The following is a 24,145-nucleotide window of genomic DNA, read 5'->3' as shown; positions in this document are numbered from 1 at the left end:
CTTTGCACAACTAGAGAGTAATATTTTTGCCCATTCTTCTTTGCAAAAGTCTTGCCACAGATTCTCGATTGGATTTAGGTCTAGACTTTGACTGGACATAAAGACATGCTGGTAGGTTAATTGTCTTCTGTCCAAAATTGGCACTAGTATATAAATGTGAGTTGGGGATTGCGGGCTCCTTGAGGGTAGAGACCAATGTGAATGTGCGATGTATGTGTGGAGCTCTGCGTAAATTGATGGCGCTATATGGGTACCTTAAATAAATAATATATAATAGAGGAGTATCTTAATGAGACACAATGTACAGGGATAAGGACAATTGTGGACATGCACTCATACTCACTCAGATTGAACTGGATGAACTAGTGTCTTTATTCAACCTTACTAACCATATAACTATGTAACTATAGGATTTGATCTAAACCATTCCATTGTAGCTCTGGCTGTATATTTAGGGTCATTGTCCTGCTGGAAGGTGAACCTCCCCCCGAGTATGATCTTTTGCATACAGGTTTTCTTCTAAGATTGCTTCATCCATCTTCCCATCAACTCTGACCAGCTTTCCTGTCCCTGCTGAAGAAAAGCCTCCCCACAGCATGATGTTTCATGGTGGTGATAGTGGTGATGGTGTGTTCAGGGTGATGTGATGTGCAGTGTTAGTTTTCCACTACACATAGCGTTTTGTTTTTAGGCCAAAAAGTTAAATGTTGGTCTCATCTGACCAGAGCATCATCTTACACATGTTTGCTGTGTCCTCCACATGGCTTCTCGCAAACTGCAAACAGGACTTCTTATTGCTTTCTTTCAACAAAGGCTTTCTTGCCACTTTTCCTCAAAGACCAGGATTGTGGAATGCATGACTAATAGTTGTCCTGTGGACAGATTCTCCCACCTGAGCTGTGGATCGCTGCAGCTCCTCCAGAGTTACCATGAGCTTCTTGGCTGCTTCTCTAAATAATGCTCTCCTTGCCCGGGCCTGTCAGGTTAGGTGGACGGCCATGTCTTGGTAGGTTTGCAGTTGTGCCATACTCTTTCCATTTTTGGATGATGGATTGAACAGTGCTCCATGAGATGTTCAAAGCTTGGTATATTTTTTTTATGACCTAACCCTGCTTTAAACTTTTCCACAACTTTAGCCCTGACCTGTCTGGTGTGTTCCTTGGCCTTCATGATGCTTTTTGTTCAGGAAGGTTCTCTAAGAAACCTTGGAAGGCTTCACAGAACAGCTGTATTTATACTGAGATTAAATTTACACACAGGTGGACTCTATTTACTAATTAGGTGACTTTTGAAGGCAATTGATTCCACGAGATTTTAGTTAGGGGTATCAGAGTAAAGGGGGCTGAATACAAATACACTCCACACTTTTCACATTTATTTATAAAAAAATGGATTGAACAATGCCCTGTGATTTTTATTTTTTAGAACCTAACCCTGCTTTAAACTTCTCCACAAATGTATCCCTGACCTGTCTGGTGTGTTCCTTGGCCTTCATGATGCTGTTTGCTTACTAAGGTTCTCTAACCTCTGAGGGCTTCACAGAACAGCTGTATTTATACTGAGATTTAATTACACACAGGTGAACTCTAGTAAAGGGGGCTGAATACAAATGCTCACCACACTTTTCAGATATTTATTTGTAAAAAATCGTGAAAAACATTTCTTATTTTCCTTGCACCTCACAATTATGTGCCACTTTGTGTTGGTCTATCACATAAACTTCCAATAAAATACATTTATATTTCTGGTTGTAACATGACAAAAAGTGCAACATTTCAAGGGGTATGAATATCTTTTCAAGGCACTGTATATTGTAGATGTTCACTTTTACAATTGTATTTATCATTTTGATCTTCTTTTCAGGATATCCTCAAAAATGTTGCAGAATCGAATGGCTACAATACAATGTTTAAATTACTACAGGTACATTAGTTACTAATTTTCTGTTATACACGTTCAGATTATGTTTAAGAGCATATCATTGGAAATGGGACAGTTTGTGTTGGACCTGATGATCTCTGTGTAAGATGAACAATTTATTCAAATAAGTAGCCTGGTGAACAACCATGGTGATTTCACTTTCTGCAGTGTTTTTAATTTTGGATAGAATAGAGAAGGGTTAGAACCTGTGTACGATTTTTATTGCTGTCTGAGATCCTGCTGTAGCAGTTTCTTTTTACTTTATCTTGGTGATTTATTAGCATATTACCTTATTACCTTAATAGTAATAAAATTTAAATTTTTCTTATTGTTATTATTAAGTATATTTTTCTAACAATACAAATCTTTTTACATTATTTTTTTTTTTTTTACTACATTGCCTTAACTGCTGTTGTGTTGGTGATTTATTGGATTTTTTACCTTGAGGAGAACACTAATACAATGTACATTTTTCAAATTGTTATTATTAAGCATTTTTTTTTAACAATTCAAGCCATTTTTTTTTTTTACTGCCATGCCTTAACTACTGTTGTGTTGGGGATTTATTTAATCATTACCATAAAGAAGAACACTAATAAATTTAAAAAATGTCATATTGTTATTATTAAGTATTTTTTTAACAATACACATCTGAGGACTGTTGATTTTTGAGTAGCACAGAAATGTTTCTACTGGTACTGTTTATTTTGTCTTGTATTGTATTGCCACACTGGATTAGAGAAGGCTGGTTTTAACCAGTGGCTCCTTCAGTAAACCAGCTTAATAACCTAGGGGGTTGAAAGAGCTGTAAAATATGTTGGTTAGCTAAAACAATTTCTGGCTGCAGCTAGAAAAACACTGGAACTGGCTGATTTCCCTTTAATGATAAACACTAACATAATATGCTGCATTCTTGTAAAAATTGTTATGGATAGTCCCTGGGTGTTACATATGTATTCCATGATAAGATGTAGGCCTACATGTTGGATATTCGCAGTCTACAGTGTAAAGAGCAAAGCATGATCTGAAAAGTGCACTAATACATATAGATCAACTAATCACTTTACTGAAATCAGACCAGTACAGGATTCTTGCTGGTTGTCATTTTACCAAACTTTTCTGTTAGTGCTTTGCTTCTTAGATTTAATTATTGAATAAGACCAAATGGAAATAATCTGATAGGAGATATTTATGTAAAGTATTGAAACAATGCCATGAACTTATTGCTAAAACATTTTTTTAGTTCTGATAAGACTAGAGCATAAATATATGTAAAAGTTTATTATATTTATACTATGGAATATGGAGGAGTATAAGTAATGATATATGTTTTTGTTGTTACTCTTATGTTTTTCCAGGATGCTGAGCTAATGAAATTTATTGATGATCCTGTACATCGACCAGTTACATTGTTCATGCCAACAGATGAGGCAATAAGAGACCTGCCCCAGGAGCAAAGAGATTTTCTCTACAATAATCAAAACAAAGATAAGCTTACACAATATTTGAAGTATCACATTGTCAGAGATGCCGGGGTGAGGCACAAATATTTATTGGTGACTCTTGCAATATACTGTATAGAGAATGTTAAAGTCCAGTTTATGACTTGTTTAAGCCTGTATACATAGGAAATGTGACTTGCACTATCTGGTGACCTTTGATTGTAATTCAGACCTAACTTCTCAATAAGGGCTCATGCACACATGACATTTAAAAAATGCCAGCTCTTCTGCCAGGAAAAAGCAGCCATTAAAACAAAATTTTAGCCGCGTTTCTTGACTAGCGTATAGGGGTGTTTTTGTGCTTTTTCATGTGTTTTTGTTAATTTTTACAGTAAAAACATTCCCTATAATGTAAACGCCTAAAAATGCCATAAGCGGCTAAACGTGTATTGTTACAGCATTTTGCGTTTTTTACAGCTCAACCACCTCTTCTCCTGGACTCATAGGCTGTCGTTTTTTTCTACTTACGCTTATGCCTCCTATATATATATATATATATATATATAGATACACACAGATCTCACAAAAGTGAGTACACCCCTCACATTTTTGTAAATATTTTATTATATCTTTTCATGTGACAACACTAAAGAAATTACACTTTGCTACAATGTAAAGTAGTGAGTGTACAGCTTGTATAACAGTGTAAATTTGCTGTCCCCTCAAAGTAACTCAACGCACAGCCATTAATGTCTAAACCACTGGCAACAAAAGTGAGTACACCCTGAGTAAAAATGTCCAAATTGGGCCCAATTAGCCTTTTTCCCTCTCCAGTGTCATGTGGTTGGTTAGTGTAACAAGGTCTCAGGTGTGAATGGGTAGCAGGTGTTTTAAATTGGGGTTTATCGCTCTCACTTTCTCATACTGGTCACTGAAAGTTCAACATGGAACCTCATGGTAAAGAACTCTCTGAGGATCTGAAAAAAATAATTGTTACTCTACATAAAGACCTAGGCTATAAAAAGATTGCCAAGACCCTGAAACTGAGCTGGAGCATGGTGGCCAAGAACATACATCGGTTTATCAGGACAGTTTCCACTCAGAACAGGCCTCGTCGATGATTGACCAAAGTAGTTGAGTGCATGTGCTCAGAGTCATATCCAGAAGTTTTCTTTGGGAAATAATTTGTTCAGATGGTTCCGTGTGTGGCAGTAACCAGGTGAGGAGTACAAAGAAAAGTGTGTCTTGCCTACAGTCAAGCGTGTTGGTGAGAGTGTCCTGCTCTGGGGCTACATGAGTGCTGCTGGCACTGGGGAGCCACAGTTCATTGAGGGAACCATGAATACCAACATGTACCATGATATACTGAAGCCAAGTATGATCCCATCCCTTCGGAGACTGGGCTGCGGAGCATTATTCCAACATGATAATAATAACAATAACATAATGACTCCAAACACACCTTCAAGACAACCCCTGCCTTGCTAAAGAAGCTGAAGGTAAAGGTGATGGACTGGCCAAGCATGTCTCCAGCCCTAAACTCTATTGAACATCTGTCGAGCATCGTCAAATGGAAGGTGGAGGAGCGCAAGGTCTCTAACATCCACCAGCTCTGTGATGTTGTCATGGAGGAGTGGAAAAGGACTCCAGTGGCAGCCTGTGAAGCTCTGGTAAACTCCATACCCAACAGGGTTAAGGCAGTGCTGGAAAATAATGTTAGCCACACAAAATATTGACACTTTGAGCCCAATTTGAAAATTTTCACTTAGGGGTGTACTCACTTTTGTTACCAGCGGTTTAGACATTAATGGCTGTGTGTTGAGTTATTTTGATGGAACAGCAAATTTACACTGTTATACAAGCTGTACACTCACTACTTTACATGGTAGCAAAGTGTCATTTCTTCAGTGTTGTCACATGAAAAGATATAATAAAATATTTGCAAAAATGTGAGGGGTGCACTCACTTTTTGAGATACTGTGTATATATATATATATATATATATATATATATATATATATATATATATATATATATATATATAAACAGTATATATACAAACATGCTCAATATACTGGTATGTCTTAAGGAGCGACCTGCAAAACCAGAGGATGAAAAGGAACACTTTAAACCAGTGGTGGCGAACCTTGGCACGCCAGATGTTTTGAAACTACATTTCCCATGATGCTCCTGCACTCTTCAGTTTGGTTGAGCATCATGGGAAATGTAGTTCCGAAACATCTTGAGTGCCAAGGTTCGCCATCACTGCTTTAAACTATCTCTGTTGCAAGTGTTGACACTTATATTTATGTTTAACATTTGTGTATCAATTATTTCAGATTACAGCTAATGACCTCCTTATTAGGGGATCAATAAAGACACTTCAAGGTTCTGACCTTAATGTGAAATGTGGAGACAAAGATTCTACAACTGTAAGTAGCTCACGTATAAAAATGGTTATCAAATCTGCTAAATACTGCCAAGTCTTGCCATGCCTGCATTTTCCCAATTTAGCATAAATCTTACATGTTTTCTGTTCTCTAAGGGTGGCTTCACACTGCCCCTGTGTGGCGCCACTGTGCTTTGTGCAAAGGTCAGCCTTTTTACCATTTTTGTGCAGGTTAGCTCCGTGTCCCCATTGACTTGTATGAGAACTTACGGTTTTGGTTTTAGAAAGTGCACCAAAAATGCAGAATTCAGCAGATGTAGCATGCAGGTGCTTTCTAAAACTGCAGCAAAACCAAAGGACCTCGTAGAAGTCTATGGGAAAGTGCAGCTATCATGCACAAAAAAACGTTGGTTAGCAAAAGCGCAGCAGGGCAGTGTGAAGCCACTCTAAAGTTAGAAACTTTTTTATGTATATGTATTTCACATCTATGCATATGTGTAGCACCCTCCCAGGTAAGTTGCTAATGAGATGGGTAGTTAATTTTGGCTCCTCTGTAATCATTGGAGCAGCTGTTGATTTATTTGGGCTGTTCTAGATCTCAAAGGCTGCAGGTCTGATTACTCTCCCCCTGCCTTCTAGAGGCTTCTAAAACATAGGGGGCTGGGAAAGTCAAATAGGCAGATTGAATATTTATTGTGCTGCAGCCAATCCCTGGTGAGTTGTGCCCAGTAGGTGGCTGAGAGAACATAAATAGTCTGGGGTCTAGGGCAGCCCTGTTCTTGCCCTGCTGGAGAGGTTCCCAGCCTCTGGCTCTTCTCCACTGAGGCAGTGTTGCTGGAATTTTATGGTGTTTATCAGTTCATCACTGAATAGTGTCTGATAGAAGCTAGGAACCAAACAGTTGCCCTGGGACATACATTGTGAGTATAGACCTGAGCTCAAGATCCAAGTGACTGTGCTACTTTTAAGGATAAGTACCAGGCACCAGCAGTAGGTCTTCCTGAGGCAGCAATTACAGGGTGTCTGTTCTGGCAATTCCTAATAACCCTTGGCAGAAAGACTGTTCGGAGAACCCTATCCTAGTCAAGAATGTCCTCCTGTTGCTATTCAGTGTGCCTTGAGTATCCCATACCACCCTTACCCCTCTCTCATCCCAAGTTCTACAATCATTAAACCTTAAAAATACAAACTCCAGAGTGTTTATTGGAGCCAGAGTGTATAGACTGTTGTTTGTATGACTGGTGGTCTCTGCATTCCTTGGGAAAGAACCAGTTAAATATCAGTGGCTCCTGCGGGGGGGGGCATAGTGCTACAAATTAAAGGAAATCTGTCATTTTTGGTCAGTTTAATTTCATTTTTAAGCTTCTATGTTCTGTTTCAGAGTCATTGGCTTTAATTTAAAGTAGAGTATGTTCACTTTGCAAAATAAGTATGTTCTACTTCTTTATCAACCCTTTTGTCCCTGATTGAACCCTCCTATGGATTTGAAATGGAAAAAAGAGAAGGACATAAGTCGCTTCTCTGACTCATTCACTCATGGGCTTAAATATTACCCTAAAGCTGAAGTTCAGCTTTAAAAAAAACTATTTCTGTACAGTTTAACTTAAATTGCGTACTTGTAATGAACCACAAAGTGAAGGCTTCTGGATTCTGTAGAAATCTTCATTTCAGGGCTTCACTCACATAATCTGTGAGTGGAGGAGGGTCTGATCTGTCACAGATTGTGTTACAGCCAATCTGTCCCGATCTGTCCCCCAGTCACAGATTGTGTTACAGCCAGTGCAGTCAGTGAAAGAACGTTTGTCAATGGAAGAGAGGGCAGGAGGGGGCATCCCTATCAAATCATCTTTAGTGCAGCTGAGCTGTACAGCTGAGTGTCACTACTGAAGCCAAACCTACACTATCCTATACAGTAAAATGCTGCATTTTATAGAGCAGGCTAGTGTGCACATAAGCATGTGGGCACACAGTACAGTGATATGTCATGTAAACAAGATAAAATAAAGGATCTGCATAAAAATAAGATTATGGACCTACTTGCGATGACCAACAATGAAAAATGTTAAAATATTTGAGAGAGATATGGTATATAGACTGCCATTGCTTATTTCCCCTTCTGAAAATTCTAGTTAAACAAAAACGATCCCCACTAGAGTAGTGGAGAAAAAAGATGACCATATAAGTGACAAAACATACAAAACATACAGTGCTGGGGTTAATAAGGCATAATGTTTATTTATGCAATTAAAAGATTATATTAAATAGCCTACAATGGAGGAAAATCATGTAGCAACAAGCAAGGTGCATGCCAATGGCCATTGGCAACATGGCCAATGGATATGGCAACTCAGACAAAAACATAAACACACACAAATAAACAAACCAATGACACATAACATGCGGGACAAATGTCCGGACGCCAGATGGTTGCTGCACAGGTGGCCAAGCCACGGCAAACCATTACGTGACCGTGGGGAATTCACAAGTGATATGGCTTGAATACTTGGGCAGAGGTCCCTGGAGGCTCGAGCCAAGGGGATTGGAAAAGTGGATAGATGGAGAGGGAGGAATAGGACTGTCACTGGGGCTGCACGTAAGGGGAGAGAGAGCAACCAGTGGGGCGTGTAACTAAGATTAGTTCCTGGTCTTGTGAGTAGTTCAAATCCACAAATGGATGTATGCTACATTCCTGTAGTACACAATCATGATATATGAGGCAGCACATAAAGGATCTCCAAAGTGGCTAGCACTCTGAACACTCGATAACCCGGTACCTGGTCCTATTGAGGAGTGTGTCCAATAAACTGTTGCTGTGGGCTATTCAATTGTATTTTAAATCACCATGTATCGGCTAATTGCCATATACTGAAGATGAATATACAGCCCGTTAGTCAGTCTATGGTGTTTAGGGTAATGAGCCATGCATCTTGTCCATGTAATTCATGGGTGGACTTATTCCATGTAAGTCAAGTCTGTGAAGGCAATCAACGGCAATACATTACCCTTGATGGATAAGTGTAATTGGGCAATTTACTCCTCTATGCTCATGAATTCAGAGTAAATCCACCTTTGGAAATTCCATCAGGGCTCCCAGTGCTTTGCAGTCCATATGTTCCCCGGTCTCGGCTGGCATAACACCTCCCCTAGGCTTACGCTGTCTCCCGTCCAGGGCATACTGAGAGCGGCGTCATGTGACGATGATGATATCAACGTGTTTCACATTCAAATCACATAGCTTTGTCTGGACGTTTGGGACGGGCCGACGACTGTTCCTTATCAAGGCGTCACTGCCACGGCTGATATTTGCCCCAATTGAATCATTAAACGAACATTTAAATTTTCTAACTTCTCCACAACTGTAGTGGGGATCATTTTGTTTATATGCAGCTCTGAGACTAGAGTGCCACTACCCTAAAGGGTAAGTGGTATCTGTTTAGGGTATTTCCCTCTATTTGACTAATTGTCAATTGCCCTCAACTCGTGTTTTTTGTGCATAAGCTTTTTGGATCTTAATGATCTGTCCTGAGAGCTTTCTCTAATGAAATTACAGCTTAGTGTTTAGCAACCAATATATATATATATATATATATGTATCTATATCTCTTTGTTTGGAATGGCCTTTGTACTTTGAGATGAGATTCATCAGGAGATTCGTGGAGCTTTTCAAAAAGATTCAACTATTGTTTTAAGTAATGAAGTAGATATTCGAGGGAGATTTCAGGAACATAAAAAACTTCTGACAAAACATCTAAACAGAAAGTGGGACGTGTGTTTCTTGGAAATGTACATCCAACGTAAAATAATCCTATGTGGTTTACGTGAAAAGGAGGTACCAGTAAAACACCCGCAAAATTAGAGGTTACTCGTTAAGTGGAAAACTCTTTGTATAGATAATGGCCTAGCATTTATGGGTTTAATTATCAAAGAGGAAAAAAATACAATTGATAGAACTAGGTAAACTAATTGAGGAAAGCTCTCAGGGGCTCTTTAAGGACACTGAGGAATTTCAGAAACAAAACAATTTTTTTAAAAAGGAGATAGAGAAAACACAACATAATTTAATGGTAACCAAACAGTCAAAATTCAGAAGTGACCTTAACGATCTTTGATCTCACCATCCGACGAGGTAAAAGCAGATCAAGAAGATGAGGTTTCAGGTCTGCTTCTCATTTGGGTGGTGAGAGATCTCCAAGCAACACAGACGAGGAAGGAAGGATCAAGTCGGTGACTTTTTAGATCCCGGGGAAGAGGGAGGTTATGATCAGGATATCCAGCCCCACCCCCATTTGCACAAAACCATAACTATCAGAAAGACACAAAACAAACAAGGACCAAAAGTCGGTCCCCAAGGAGGGGGAAAAGAAGGGACACGAACGAGAAGTCAAAAGAACTGAAAGTAGTGACAAATGACCATGAGACAGATATGAAAGTCATGAATCTGTCAGACTTTCGTTTGACAACAGGACACATCCAGCTGTTAAAAAGAGGGATGTCTTTTCTCCAACTGACTGTATGGATGAATTCACAGTATATAAAGATGTCACCCTGTTTTTACAGAAGGTATATTATAGATCTCTACATACCTGTGAAGATACAGTGAGATTACAATAGATGATAATGATAGAGATGCTTCAGAGATCCTTAACTCCTTATTAGATGAAAGTGAAGGAATGGAATAAGGTGACATCCTTTTAAAAAGAAAAGCTGATCTAAAAATAAAATCTAAAAAGATGCCCTCTCTTGGCAAAAACAAATGGCTCAGTCTCTTCCTGGAAATGATCAAAATCGATTTGAATATGGTAGATTGGACGCAGAGGAAAAATTATAATGTTTCCAAACCTGAACGGCAGGCTTTGAAGAAGCTACAAGAAGCAAAACAGGTGGTAATAAAGATGAGCGAACAAATGTACAAGGGGGAGGTAAAACGACTCTTGGGTGATGGAAACAACTATAAACAACTTGAAAACTATCACTTCACAAAAATAATGAGTATATTAAATGAAAAACTAAAACTAGCCAAAGAAACCGGCCTACTAAGCAAACGTGAGTATGAATATCTATAGATAAATTAATATAATATACCAACTTTGTACATCATACTTAAGGTCCATAAGAGCTTAGATAATCCCCCTGGACGACCAATTGTATCTGCCATTAAAGGACCTTTAGACAAAATGGGAAAATATTTTGATGTATTGTTGAAAGTCCTAGGGGATGTCTTGGCCAAGATTCAGGATTTAAAAGTTCCAAAAGGTGTCTGGCTGGTTGGAGTAGATGTAGAGTCTCTCTATACCTCGATACGACATGATTGTGGTAAGAGGGCTGTTGGCGAATTTCTATAACATCACTATCGAGAAAGCAGATACCAGAATGAATTTATACTTGAGCTTCTGGAGTTTGCATTGTAGAATAACTGTTTTCAGTTCTTGTCAAAATTCTACCAACAAATAAAGGGTACCTCCATTGGGGCATCCTGGGCCCCAGCGTATGCGTACCTGCATCTGGGTTTATGGGAGGAGGAAGAGGTTTTTATCACTCAGATGTACCTTGACCACGTTCACACATGGATAAGGTACATCGATGATGTGCTTCTTGTATGGAGTGGTAGCTTACAGACCCGGGGATATTATAATTAAATCTGAATTTATTAAAGAATCCAGTACAACATGGTTATCAGAGTTCCCAAGAAGCGTGGGAATGTTCAGCTGCTCAATGACAAGAGTGATTTACATGATAACCTGTCCATGTGAGAAAATATGAATAGGCAAGACAAAACGCCCCTTTAAACTTAGGCTAGGGAAGCATACGCGGGAGATAAAGGCAAAGGACCCTTAGAAACCCCTGGCCCAGCACTTTACCCAGTACCATGATGGGAAGTTGGAAGGCATCTCAGTGAAGGGCATCAATGCACTTATATTACCATCAAGAAGGGGTGATTTTAATTTCATCTCATTGCAAAAAGAAAAGTGGTGGATTTATAAGCTAAAATCTTTGCCCCCCCCTCGGCTTGAAAACTGAACGCAACTTACAGGTTTTTCTTGAATCCCAATCAACCTCCTTCTCAGTAGGACCTTTTAGATACATCACTCCCCATATTACTATCCTGGCCCTGTGCCTCTGTTCTGAGCCATTTATGGCCATATTTTAATTGTAAATTTTGTAATGTACCTTAATATCGATGTCCCATGTGTCATTTAGGGTTGTTTACCCCGTTATCCAACATGAATCTAGACAGCTATGGGGTGATGTTGACAGTGTTTCTTTTGTGTGTCCTGTGTGTGTCTCCCTTACCTTACATTCCATTCCCTTCCTTTCCATTAAGTCTTTTTTCCCCCTTCCTGTTAACTAATCCTTCGAGGTTACTTGGACATTTTGAATAGGTTTGAATAAGCATATATGCTCTTTGTGTAAAGATACCCCTCTTCTGATCAGTACTCCCAAGCCCTTGTAGAAGACTGCTATTCGAAGCTATATATACACAAATTGAGAGCTCTGGGTACAATCACAAAAAATTTTTATGTTCCTTTAATGATTAAATTGGGGCAGATATCAGCCATGGCGGTGACGCCAGGAACAGTCAGCAGCCTTCCCCAATGTCCAGAGCACTGGAAGCCCTGATGAAATCTCCAAAGGTGGATTTACTCTGAATTCACAAGTATAGAGGAGTGAATTGCCCAATTACACTTATCCATCAAGGGTAATGTATTGCCGTTGACTGCCTCCACACACTTGACTTAGACAGAATAAGTCCACCCATGAATTACATAACATAAATGACAAAATACATGGCCCATTACCCTAAACACCATAAGCTGACTAACGGGCTGTATATTCATCCTCACTCCTCAGTGCATGGCAATTAGCTGATACATGGTGATTTATCATACAATTGAATAGCCCATAGTAACAGTTTATTGGACACACTCCTCCATAGGAATCAGTGACCGGGTTATCGAGTGTTCACAGTGCCAGACACTTTGGAGATCCTTTATGCGCTGCCTCATATATCATGATTGATGATCATATATCTATAAATATATAATGTACTACTGGATTCTATCATACATCCATTTGTGGATTTGAATTACTCACCAGACCAGAAACAGATCTTAGTTACACATCCCACTGGCTGCTCTCTCTCCCCTTGTGTGCAGCCCCAGTGAGAGTCCTATTCCTCCCTCTCCATCCATCCACTTTTCCCATCCCCTTGGCTCGTGGCCATTGGCATGCACTTTGCTTGTTGCTACATGATTTCCCTCCATTTGGAGGTGATTTAATATGATCTTTTAATTGGATAAATAAACATTATGCCTTTTTAACATCAGCAATGTGTCACTCATATGGTCATCTTTTTTCTCCACAACTCTAGTGGGGATCATTTTTGTTTATATGCAGTTCTGAGACTAGAGTGTCATTACCCTAAATGGTAAATGGTGTCTGTTAAGGGTATTTCTCTCTATTTGACTAATTGGCAGATGCCCTCAACTCATGTTTTTGGTGAAAATGCTATTTGCCTGCCAACATAACGATCCAATGATTTCAATGTTTTTTTTAGTTACTACCCAGAAAGTAGGATTTCTGACCTCATTAGCTTCACCAGGTCAGCATTTTCTGACCTCACAGGTTCAGCATAAGGGGCAAGCGGCCAGCATTGTGAATTGTAGGTCAACAATGGCAGCCCCCATTTTTCTAAGCGTGTTTCTTTTGAAGGAATTGCTTTAAATTTTGTACTTCACATCAACTACTTACGCCTATTTACCCCAGTTAAATGGGAGTGACTGCATTTCCAGCATGCAGTTTAGCTATAGTACAAGGCTGGTACAAACTAATAGTTTTTTTTTTAAACTGAAAGCTCCAGTCAGAGCCGCTGCAATAACAGTTCAACATTAGTACAGAGATCTTTTCCAATGGTGCCCCCCTCCCCGCCAGAAAACTTGGCACTGAAAGCGATGTTCAGAAGCCATTCGCCTGCTAGTATTCCAGCATGCTCATCCGACCGAAGACAGCCAAACTTCCTGCTTCTCTCAGACTGGCTGACATACACATGGCCGAATGTTGCCCGTTTTTAATGGAACCAGCTGATGTCTCCCAACATTCAGCCCCTGTGTACTATAGACATTAGCCTTCACATGTAATCAATGTGTAAGGGCCCATTCAGACCATAATTCAGTGTGCTGTAAGGCTCACATTTTTATGCGCTGAATGAGGGAGCCCAGTACTACAAATAGACCCTGCATGTTTTTTAACTTTGCATAACAATGCACTACAGGACACATAATACAATGCATTTCTGTGCATTGAGGCAACATTTTTCTTATTCAAATTGTTTATTAATATAAATCCATCAAAATTACAACAGACGGGTTAGTAAATCATTGTGAGACATGTGTAAATTAGCACGGAGAACGGTTACCAGCCAAAAATGTAAACAGAATAAAATTAGGGGTGTAACACATCCCCCACCAAACGGTGATTAGTAAACAAGGCAAAATGTGACCAGCCTGGGGTTCAGGAACCCATTTCTTAGGCCTGTAGGGAAGTGCCAGGAGGGCTCCAAGTACTCTACACTAGTAGGTGCCAAGGGATCCAGGAAACGAGCACATGCTGTGGTGCCTCCTAGTGGTAAAGTAAGGGTGGCATACACCATGTATTCAAATGTCTCAACAAAATCTTAACAGAATCTTAGTAAAATTTCTCTTGGCCAGAATCTTGGTTATTGAGGCAACATTTTAAGGTGTGAACAAGCCCTTACTAATCTTTTAATCACAACGTATTCATTAATTACCATATGTATAGTCCAAGATTCAGCCAGTCTTCTTTTAAGTCTAAGTAGTGTCTCCCAATCAACAGCTTTTATGTTATTGGATAGCAGTGTTTTTGGCAGACACTTCAGCTGTTTTTTTTTTACAATTTTACATATTCAAAATAGCTAAATCAAAAATGTATTTGGATTAAAGTATTCTGAAATAAAAATGAACCACATCATTCAGTAATATTTTCTATTAGTACGATGCATGTATTTTAAGATTAGAAGATGCTTTCACAAACTTTGATAAGCATCGCAGTAGAGAAATAACTGTGTGATCTGTGCAGATTGTAGGGTGATTATTAGCATCAATTAAATCTATGCATATCTAATAACATATCTTCATTTACTCAGGGGGATATTTTTATGGACAATAGACAGTGCAAGATCATCCAGCGACAGCTTCTTTTCGATGGAGGAATAGCTTATGGCATTGACTGCCTCCTTACACCTCTTAGTTTGGGTGGACGATGTGACAGCTTAGTTACTATGGATATGTCTGTAAGTTTCAATTTTCTGTTGTAATAATCCTCAAGATTTCATGTTAATAAGTAAAACATTTTTTGAGGGGAAGGGTTAGATTTTTTTTTTTTTTTTTTGCTGTCTTCATTGAATTCCTATAACAGGAGATGAAACGGACCTCTCCAGTGGGATTACAGACAGCAAAAAAGTACTTTTCTTATTAGCCCGTGAAAGGGTTATCACCTCAGGCTTTTGCTTCTGTCTCCACCAATTTAGGTTTTCTGACTTTCTGCTACTGTTGTGTCACTGGCACAGGTAGTAGTGGAAATTTCCCTAACAAGTACAATTACAGCATCAAAACATAAATAGAGAAAGTTTGAACTGGATTTCCACTTTAGTAATCTGTTGTTTCCTTTTTGTCTCCTCCTCCTATTTACTTCTTCCTTATTGAGCCATTTAAATATATTTATCCACCTTGTAACACTTCTTTCTGTATATTTAATAGGGTGATTGTGGTATGTGCTTTAACGTTCCAAAGTGCCCATCAGGAAGCAAGCCCAAGGTACCGTAGTTAAATGTTATGTGCAATGTATCAGAATTACATCTATGCATGACCTGCTACAGTAGTGTATTTATTATATTTCACAACTCCCTGCACTCTTTTATACTGCAAAATTATTTTCGCTAATAAAAATAAAATTAAATGGATATAAGGAATGGACAGACAGAAAAAAATACTGAGATTTGCTTGTATGTATGTAAACATGTAAATATATGCCATTTACAGTAGTTCACCATGGTGAAACATGGTGATAATAGTGGTGTGCTTTGATAATGAAAGGCCTGCTGAGGAATACATTATAGTAACACTGTCCTCTAAAAGACAAGACAAGGGCAACAAAAATACATGGGCAACCAATAGGCAAAGATTAAAGTGGGCAGCAAACAGTCAATTGAGGGCAACAAAGCAGCAATCATTACAGTATATGGGAACTCTCCCAGCACAAATTTTGGCACAACCCCCTTCCCACAAGCAAAAATTCCTACCATTTCCCCCGAAAAATATCTCCCTCCCAACATCCACCAGAAAAAATGTATTCCTACTCGCTTACCAAAAATCTCTCCAGAGTTTTAATGCAAAGAATTTTACCTCTGAAACAAAGTAGCATCTCCCAGGCTTCCCCAAAGCTTGAGTCTGTACAGGGCGGCATACTGTATTACTGCTATTCAGATGGGCCTCCAAAACAGTAGATAACATGGTTGCTTAGATGTGCCTAGACCTGTAGAACATGCCACAACTAGCTGTATCTGGGGAGTACTGCAACCCCCAAGCTAAGTATGCCAATACCCTGCTATGAACATAGTATTGTTTTAAATTTTGCCCCCAGTCAGAGAATAAACTATAAGACATCCTATGATCAGTTGTTTAAGTGTATTTGCAATTTATGTTACTGAATAAACTAAAAATAGAACTTATATTTACATGCATTGTACAGGGCCAGAAAACCAAATGTCAGTATGAGTTAAGCTCCAGGCGGAGTATACAGGGTTGCCGCCAGGAATGTTCCATGGTTCTGTGGATGGCCAAATGCTGTAAGGGATACTATGGAAGAGATTGCCAAGGTATGTGTTATTACTTCATTTCCAGCCATTCACCTTTTTCTGGTCAATAAGTGGAAGCTGAATCATATTTAATGCTGTCCCGTGTACTGCTGATTAAAAATACCTACCCCTCACATCTATGACTGTGAGTGCACTGTTTCAAAGGGGTTTTAGTAAAAGTTAAGTATTTCAGCACAAAACCTGATACCCACCCAGTTATGCATTGGCTCTTTATCAGTTCAAGCTTATTTAATTGATATTCTGCATAGGGTAGTTACAAGTAAAAAGTACAGAAAGAAATGTATAGGTATATTACAATCCAAATTTTCAACAATGTTAGATCACAAAGGTTAGCAGAACAATATAACATATTGTGGTAAAGTAAAAAGAGCATACAGGAAGTGACTGGGAAGGAATGAACACAATGGTCTTGGATTGTCCAGATTAAAGCTGATGAAACTAAAAAGTCTGCAAAGTCAGTTTGCATTGGCTTTTTTAATGCTGATTTTCTTGCGTAGAAGGTAAAATGTGGTCCAGCAAAACATGCATGCTGATGTGATAGGGATTATATAAAGAGTTTTGGTGAGAACTCTCATTTGGGGAGAACTATGCAGGCTAAGTGTGACAAATCTCTAAACAAGGACTCTGCCTTTAGCAATATCCAGCAGATTTGCTTCTTTCATGAGCTCAGAACATTTTTACATTTTTAGAGATATCACAGTTTGACTTTGGTTTCTTTGTTGTAGCCTACCTGCTTTTCTTACTACAAATTGGGCTTGCTTTTGGTACCATACACTGATCACTGTATATACATGCTGTGCTACCTTTTTTTAAATGTTACACAACAGATCTGCTTTACAGCTCTATATCACATTGAAACTCAACAGACTCAATGAAAACAGTGTCCCATGTCACCGATATTCTATCTCAACAATCTAATCTCAGTAGGTGGGTCTGTGTGACTGTAGGGGTACTCTCTCTAGTGACTAATCAACAAATCTTTACACGTAATAAAAATAGAAATAAAAAAAATAAGCAGCAAGTATGTAACAAATATTAAAATGACAGTATTTAGTTTAAAGCAGGGGTGTCCAAACTTTTTTCAAAGAGGGCCGGATTTGATTTGAAGTGAACATGCGTGAGGGCCGACCATTTTGCTTGACATTCTTTGAACCGTTAAAATTTGGTCTAAGTGTGTTCGTTCGAGCTCTAATACACTGCCCAACAAGAATTCTCTTGCAATTTGTGGCTGTGTGTGGGAAGAGATGAGCTTTGGCGTATTATTTGGATGTACCGTATTAATTGGCGTATAACACGCACCTTCACTTTAAGAGGGAAGTTTCAGGAAAACATTTTTAATTTTAAATAAAGAACTGTGAAGCAAAATAATGGTCAGTGCCCACCAATGCAGCCTAATCAGTGCCCATCTGCAGACCCACCATTGCCATGAATGTAGCCTCACCATTGCCAGGAACGCAGCATCATAGCCAGGAACGCACTCACCATAGCCAGGAATGCAGCACCATAGCCAGGAACATAGCACCATAGCCAGAAACACAGCACCATAGCCAGGAAGGCACTCACCACAGCCAGGAATGCCTCCACCATTGCCAGGAATGCCCCCTCCATAGCCAGGAATGCACTCACCATAGCCAGGAATGTCCCCATCATAGCCAGGAATGCCCCCACCATAGCAAGGAATGCATCATCATAGCAAGGAATGCCCCCACCATAGCCAGGAATGCCCCCACCATAGCCAGGAATGCACCATCATAGCCAGGAATGCACAACCATAGCCGGGAATGCCTCACTATTGCCAGGAACGCAGCACCATTGCCAGGAACGCAGCACCATTGCCAGGAATGCAGCACCATTGTCAGGAACGCAGCACCATTGTCAGGAACGTAGCACCATTGTCAGGAACGCAGCACCATTGTCAGGAACGTAGCACCATTGTCAGGAATGCACTGACGAGTGCCAAAGGAGATACTCCTGTTTACACGGTGGCCTCTTTAATAGAAAGTCCCACATCCTTTGATGGACAGAACAATCGTCCAATGGCAGCGCCGGAGTTGGGACTTCCTATTACAGAGGCCGCCCGTAAACAGGAAATTCTCCTGTGTACGGCACTCGGCCCCGCCTCCTCCCTGTCCCTTCCGAAGCATATACATCTTTTGTGGCCCTGGTGCTGGGAGATCGTCGGGGGCCACAAAAGATATGTATGTCCAAATAACCAGGCGGGCCGTTCAAAACATTCTATTGGCCCGCAGGCCGGACTTTGGACATGCCTGGTTTAAAGCAAACCTTTTCCCATAGCAACTCAAAAAGTTTCTTTAACTCCATTGTCCTTTTGTTCAGCAGTGGGCACACCTTAAAAAAGGACACCTTTAAGCACACAGTATATAGGCAAGTGACAGGTTCCTGCCACGGCCCAATTACATAGGCCACAAAGATTTAATGTGCAAAAAATGATTGGCTAAACCACACAAGTTCCTATTTTACCTTTATTTCTCCTTTTATGTTTTCTTTTGAAAAAAACAAATGCAGTAATTTAGAGGTTGGATAAAGCATTTAGTGCAGCATAATTTTTTTATAGCGAAGTACACATCACACCCAAAAGTGGGACAACTAAGGCTGCAAAGGGGGGCAGAAGGATAGTACCTTCAAAGAAGGGACAGTTTGGAACTGTGACACTGGAAGCCAAAAGAAATACTTATGTGTTGCAGGGAATAACGCAGGTATATATTTATCTCTACATTCACTTTTATGCAAAAAATACTATTCCATTTCATTAACGTTGTGTCAGTTCTGGTATTTTTTTTATGACTCATGAGGCACGCGTCATTTCTACTGCTTGTATGCTTTATGTGCTATAACAGTGTGTATACTGCTTTGTGTAAAATGATATACAGTGCCTTGAAAAAGTATTCATGCCCCTTAAAATGTTCCACATTTTGTCACGCTACAACCAAAAACATAAATGTATTTTATTGAAATTTTATGTGATAGACCAATACAAAGTGGTACATAATTGTGAAGTGGAAGGAAAAATGAGAAATAGTTTTCATGATTTTTTACAAATAAATATCTGAAAAGTGTGGTGAGCATTTGTATTCAGCCCCCTTTACTAGAGTTCACCTGTGTGTAATTTAATCTCAGTATAAATACAGCTGTTCTGTGAAGCCCTCAGAGGTTAGAGAACCTTAGTAAACAAACAGCATCACAAAGGCCATGGAACACACCAGACAGGTCAGGGATAAAGTTGTGGAGAAGTTTAAAGCAGGGTTAGGTTCTAAAAAAAGAAAATCCCAGGGCACTGTTCAATCCATCATCTGAAAATGGAAAGATTATGGCACGACTGTAAACCTACCAAGACATGGCCGTCCACCTAAACTGACAAGGCCAGGCAAGGAGGGCATTCATCAAAGAAGCAGCCAAGAGGCCCATGGTAACTCTGGAAGCGAGGCGGAGATCCACAGCTCAGTTGGGAGAATCTGCCCACAGGACAACTATTAATCATGCACTCCACAAATCTGGCCTTTATGGATGAGTGGCAAGAAGAAAGCCATTGTTGAAAGCCATAAGAAGTCCAGTTTGCAGTTTGTGAGAAGCCATGTGGGGGACACAGCAAACATGTGGAAGAAGGTGCTCTGGTCAAATGAGACCAAAATTTAACTTTTTGGCCTAAAAGCAAAAAGCTGTGTGTGGTGGAAAACTAACACTGCACATCAACCTAACACACCATCCCCCACCGTGATACATGGTGGTGGCAGCATCATGTTGTGTTGTGGAGTCAAATACAGGGCAATCTTAGAAGAAAATCTGTTAGATTCTGCAAACGACTTGAGACTGAGGTTCACTTTTCAGCATGACAACGACCCTAAACATACAGCCAGAGCTACAATGGAATGGTTTAGATCAAAGCATATGTGTTAGAATGGCCCAGTCAAATTCCAGACCTAAATCCAATAGAGAATCTGTGGCAAGACTTGAAAATTTCTGTTCACAGATGCTCTCTATCCAATCTGACAAAGCTTGAGCTATTTTGCAAAGAAGAATAAGCAAACATTTCACTCTGTAGATGTGCAAAGTTGGTAGAGACATACCCAAAAAGACTTGCAGCTGTAATTGCAGTGAAAGGTGGTTCTACAAAGTATTGACTCAGGGGGGCTGAATACAAATGCACGCCACACATATTTATTCATGTACAAAAAAATTGAAAACCATTTATCATTGTCCTTCCACTTCACAATTATGTGCCAGTTTGTGTTGGTCTATCACATAAAATCCCAATAAAATACATTTCCATTTTTGGTTGTAACATGACAAAATTTTGAAAATTTCAAGGGGTGTGAATACTTTTTCAAGGCATTGTATGCTAATAAAAAAAACTTACCTGATTAAAAAGAAATTTGGCTACAGTGAATCTGCTGCTTTGTGTAAACAAAGTACAGGTACATTTTAAGGTAAATTTTGTAATAACGGCACCGAAAATGCACTAAATACAAAATACTTTTAACTTGATCTTGAATACGATTATATACATTTGCATCTCTTTTGTCTCTCAGTAAGATCTAAGGTGATTTCATGTGTTTGTTCTACCAGCCTGTCCTGGGAGCCCTGAGACCCCATGTAATAAACATGGAACATGTGACGAAGGATATGCTGGCACTGGAGAATGCAGATGCAGCCCTGAATTCAATGGAACAGCTTGTGAGATCTGTACGCCAGGGAGATATGGACCAGACTGTAAACGTAGGTTTATCGTTTTTTTATTTTTTATTTGCACAAGATCTCTGAAGTGAGAAAACATGAATATAATTTGCTCTGCTTTAGTCCTCAAAGATATGCGACTAAAATAATGCTAATAAAAGTATTAATTTATATTAATAGGGATTTAATTTCTACTTAATCTTTAGAATAATATGGTTCCCTCTGAAACAGCTTGAACTCACTTTTTTTTGCCTTAAAAAGACCCTGTCCTCATACTATTTTCACATAAGATTATATAGTAAATTACCATGTTCCATACATTTAATCCCCTTGTAATTAAAGATAATGTTATGATATTGAACAGGGCTGATGATGCTGCTGTGTGCCACTATCTTGGATATGGCATCCAAGATAGTGGTCAGACTCACAAAGGCTTTCACTGTGTTCATGTTCCTGTCTGGTCACAGCTAGTGATGACCACTTGTGTGCACATTTATGTCTACACATATGCCAGAGATCTGCACTTGAGCTCCTGGTTCTGCACACCCTCTGGGACCATTTTTAGGGGTTCCACCCCTCCTTTTTTGAAGTTTTTATTTATTTTACATTATGGAAAATACATCAAAAAAGGGTGCAGTACTCAAAGGCAGATAAGATACACAAAATTCTAGGTGGACAGGAGTGAAGTCGGGAATTATGGCAGGCTTATCTCACTGTTAATTTATTTAAGACATATAAATTAGCAGGCACAGTCCCCCTAATCTATGCGTCCAGCCCCATAATCTACATGTGGGGCGCCAGACACATGCGATTAGAGTCAGAGGCTCTAATAGGCTTCAAAAAAGGGTGTGCTCGGGGGCGCAGAGCACTGCGCCCTGAGCCCACCCAGTTGTGTAACAATAGCAAATGAATCTACACTATTGTCTTCCTGATTCTCCTCCTGGCCAATCAGGAAGCAGGTCCTGAGACCCGGCACCCGATTGGCCACTGGGAGGAGAAGCGATCCCATTGACCGCTGAGGAGGAAGGAGGAGACACAGGGGAAGCCGCCGTGAAGCACCAGGAGAAGGGGGTGCCACCTGGAGGAAGTGCTGCCCACTACCTAGACACAGGGGTTGCCTGTGACCCGACCGACTGGGAGGAGGTGGCGACGGGTGGATTGTTTGCTGCCCCCAACCCCCCCCCCTCCAAAACAAATAGCACCAGATGCCACTAGAAATTAGTCTACCAGCCTCTGCCTAAACTAAAATATCATGTTATGGTGGACTGACCCTTTAAGGCATTGAAGTTATTGGATAAGCATGACAGCCAGGCACTAGCATTTTCAGTGGGAGGTCAGAAATGGCAGCTCACATATTTTTCTCACTGTATTTTTTCACTAAGCCTGACATATTAATAACCATTTTTGTATGAATGTTTGTGCCACTGCATGCCAGAGAGATGTTTCTGTACGTAAACAAGGATAACAATCTTGCCGCGTACACACGACCAGACTTTCCATCAGAATAAGCTCTGGCGGTCTTTCCAACAGGGTTCTGACCAAACGGACTTGCCTACACATGATCACACCAAAGTTCGTTCGTTTAGAACGCACTGATGTACGACGGGACTAGAAAATGAAGTTCAATAGCCAGTAGCCAATAGCTGCCCATGCGTCATATATGGTCCGCCGGACTAGCATACAGACGAATGGTTTTCCCGATAGGAATTGATTCCGTCGGAAAGATTTAAAACATGTTCTATTTCTAGGTCCATCAGAATTTTTGAAGAAAAAAGTCAGATGAAGTCCACACACGATTGGAATATCCGATGAAATGATTCAGTTGGAACTTTTCTGCCAGAAAGTCCGGTCGTGTGTACGAGGCATGTGTTGTGTGCTCCTCATTCCCTTTCTGCATATGAACAATGTGAATAGTGTGAGGTGTGTTATGCATTGATGAATTATGATAATTACTGAGCCAAGCTCACCATTTATGTCTTGTAGTCTGTGACTGCACGGAAAATGGACAGTGTGACGAAGGCATCACTGGAACTGGGGAGTGCACCTGTAAGAGAGGATGGATTGGAAAACGCTGCGAAACTAAATTAGGTTACTCTTAATTATTTTTGTGTCTTCAAGCACTAAGCAGTTTCAGTATTGGACATAATAATGTCAAAATAACTTTTTCCCTAATTACTTATAGATTTACCTCCAGTCTGTACACCTCCATGCTCGAGAGATGCTGTGTGCAGGAGGGATAAAACCTGTGAGTGTAAGAAGTTCTATGAAGGTGATGGAAGAACGTGTAAAGGTAATACACCTAATCAGTTGTTATATTGCTCCATTCTGTTTGAGGTCTCACATTACATACACCTTTTTTGCAGAGGATATGATCTAAAAAGGATTGCATGCCCAAAAACCTAGTGTGTATGTATATATATGTGTATATATATATATATATATATATATATATATAGATAGATAGATAGATAGATAGATAGATAGATAGATAGATAGATAGATAGATAGATAGATAGATATAGATATAGATATATCTGTGAAAAAGTTTTTTTAGTCAGGTGTGAAAAATGCTATAAATAAAGAACGCTTTCAAAAAATAGAAGTGTTAATAGTTTATTTTTATCAATTAACAAAATAGAAAGTGAATGAACAGAAGAGAAATCCAAATCAATCAATATTTGGTGTGATTACCCTTCTTTGCCTTCAAACAGCATCAGTTCTTCTAGGTACACTTGCACACAGTTTTTTAAGGAACCCGGAAGGTTATTCCAAACATCTTGGAGAACCAACTACAGATCTTCTGTGGATGTA

At 39.6% G+C, this 24,145-nt stretch overlaps 1 protein-coding gene across 1 annotated transcript in view; it reads left to right on the top strand.

Annotated features, from left to right (window-relative positions):
- The window catches only part of STAB2 (stabilin 2), a 234,665-nt gene that overhangs the window by 185,715 nt on the left and 24,805 nt on the right, over positions 1-24,145 (top strand). The window contains exons 50-58 of the mRNA XM_077472148.1: positions 1,864-1,923; positions 3,279-3,455; positions 5,702-5,794; positions 14,912-15,058; positions 15,525-15,581; positions 16,516-16,642; positions 21,227-21,376; positions 23,318-23,422; positions 23,517-23,624. Coding sequence (XP_077328274.1) covers positions 1,864-1,923; positions 3,279-3,455; positions 5,702-5,794; positions 14,912-15,058; positions 15,525-15,581; positions 16,516-16,642; positions 21,227-21,376; positions 23,318-23,422; positions 23,517-23,624 — 1,024 coding nt within the window. The remainder of the gene's footprint in view (positions 1-1,863; positions 1,924-3,278; positions 3,456-5,701; positions 5,795-14,911; positions 15,059-15,524; positions 15,582-16,515; positions 16,643-21,226; positions 21,377-23,317; positions 23,423-23,516; positions 23,625-24,145) is intronic.

The sequence above is a fragment of the Lithobates pipiens genome, unplaced genomic scaffold (genome assembly GCF_037356315.1).
Source record: "Lithobates pipiens isolate NorthernLeopardFrog02 unplaced genomic scaffold, aLitPip1_a1.2 Scaffold_8, whole genome shotgun sequence".
NCBI lineage: Eukaryota > Metazoa > Chordata > Amphibia > Anura > Ranidae > Lithobates > Lithobates pipiens.
This window is presented reverse-complemented; position numbering and strand designations above follow the sequence as displayed.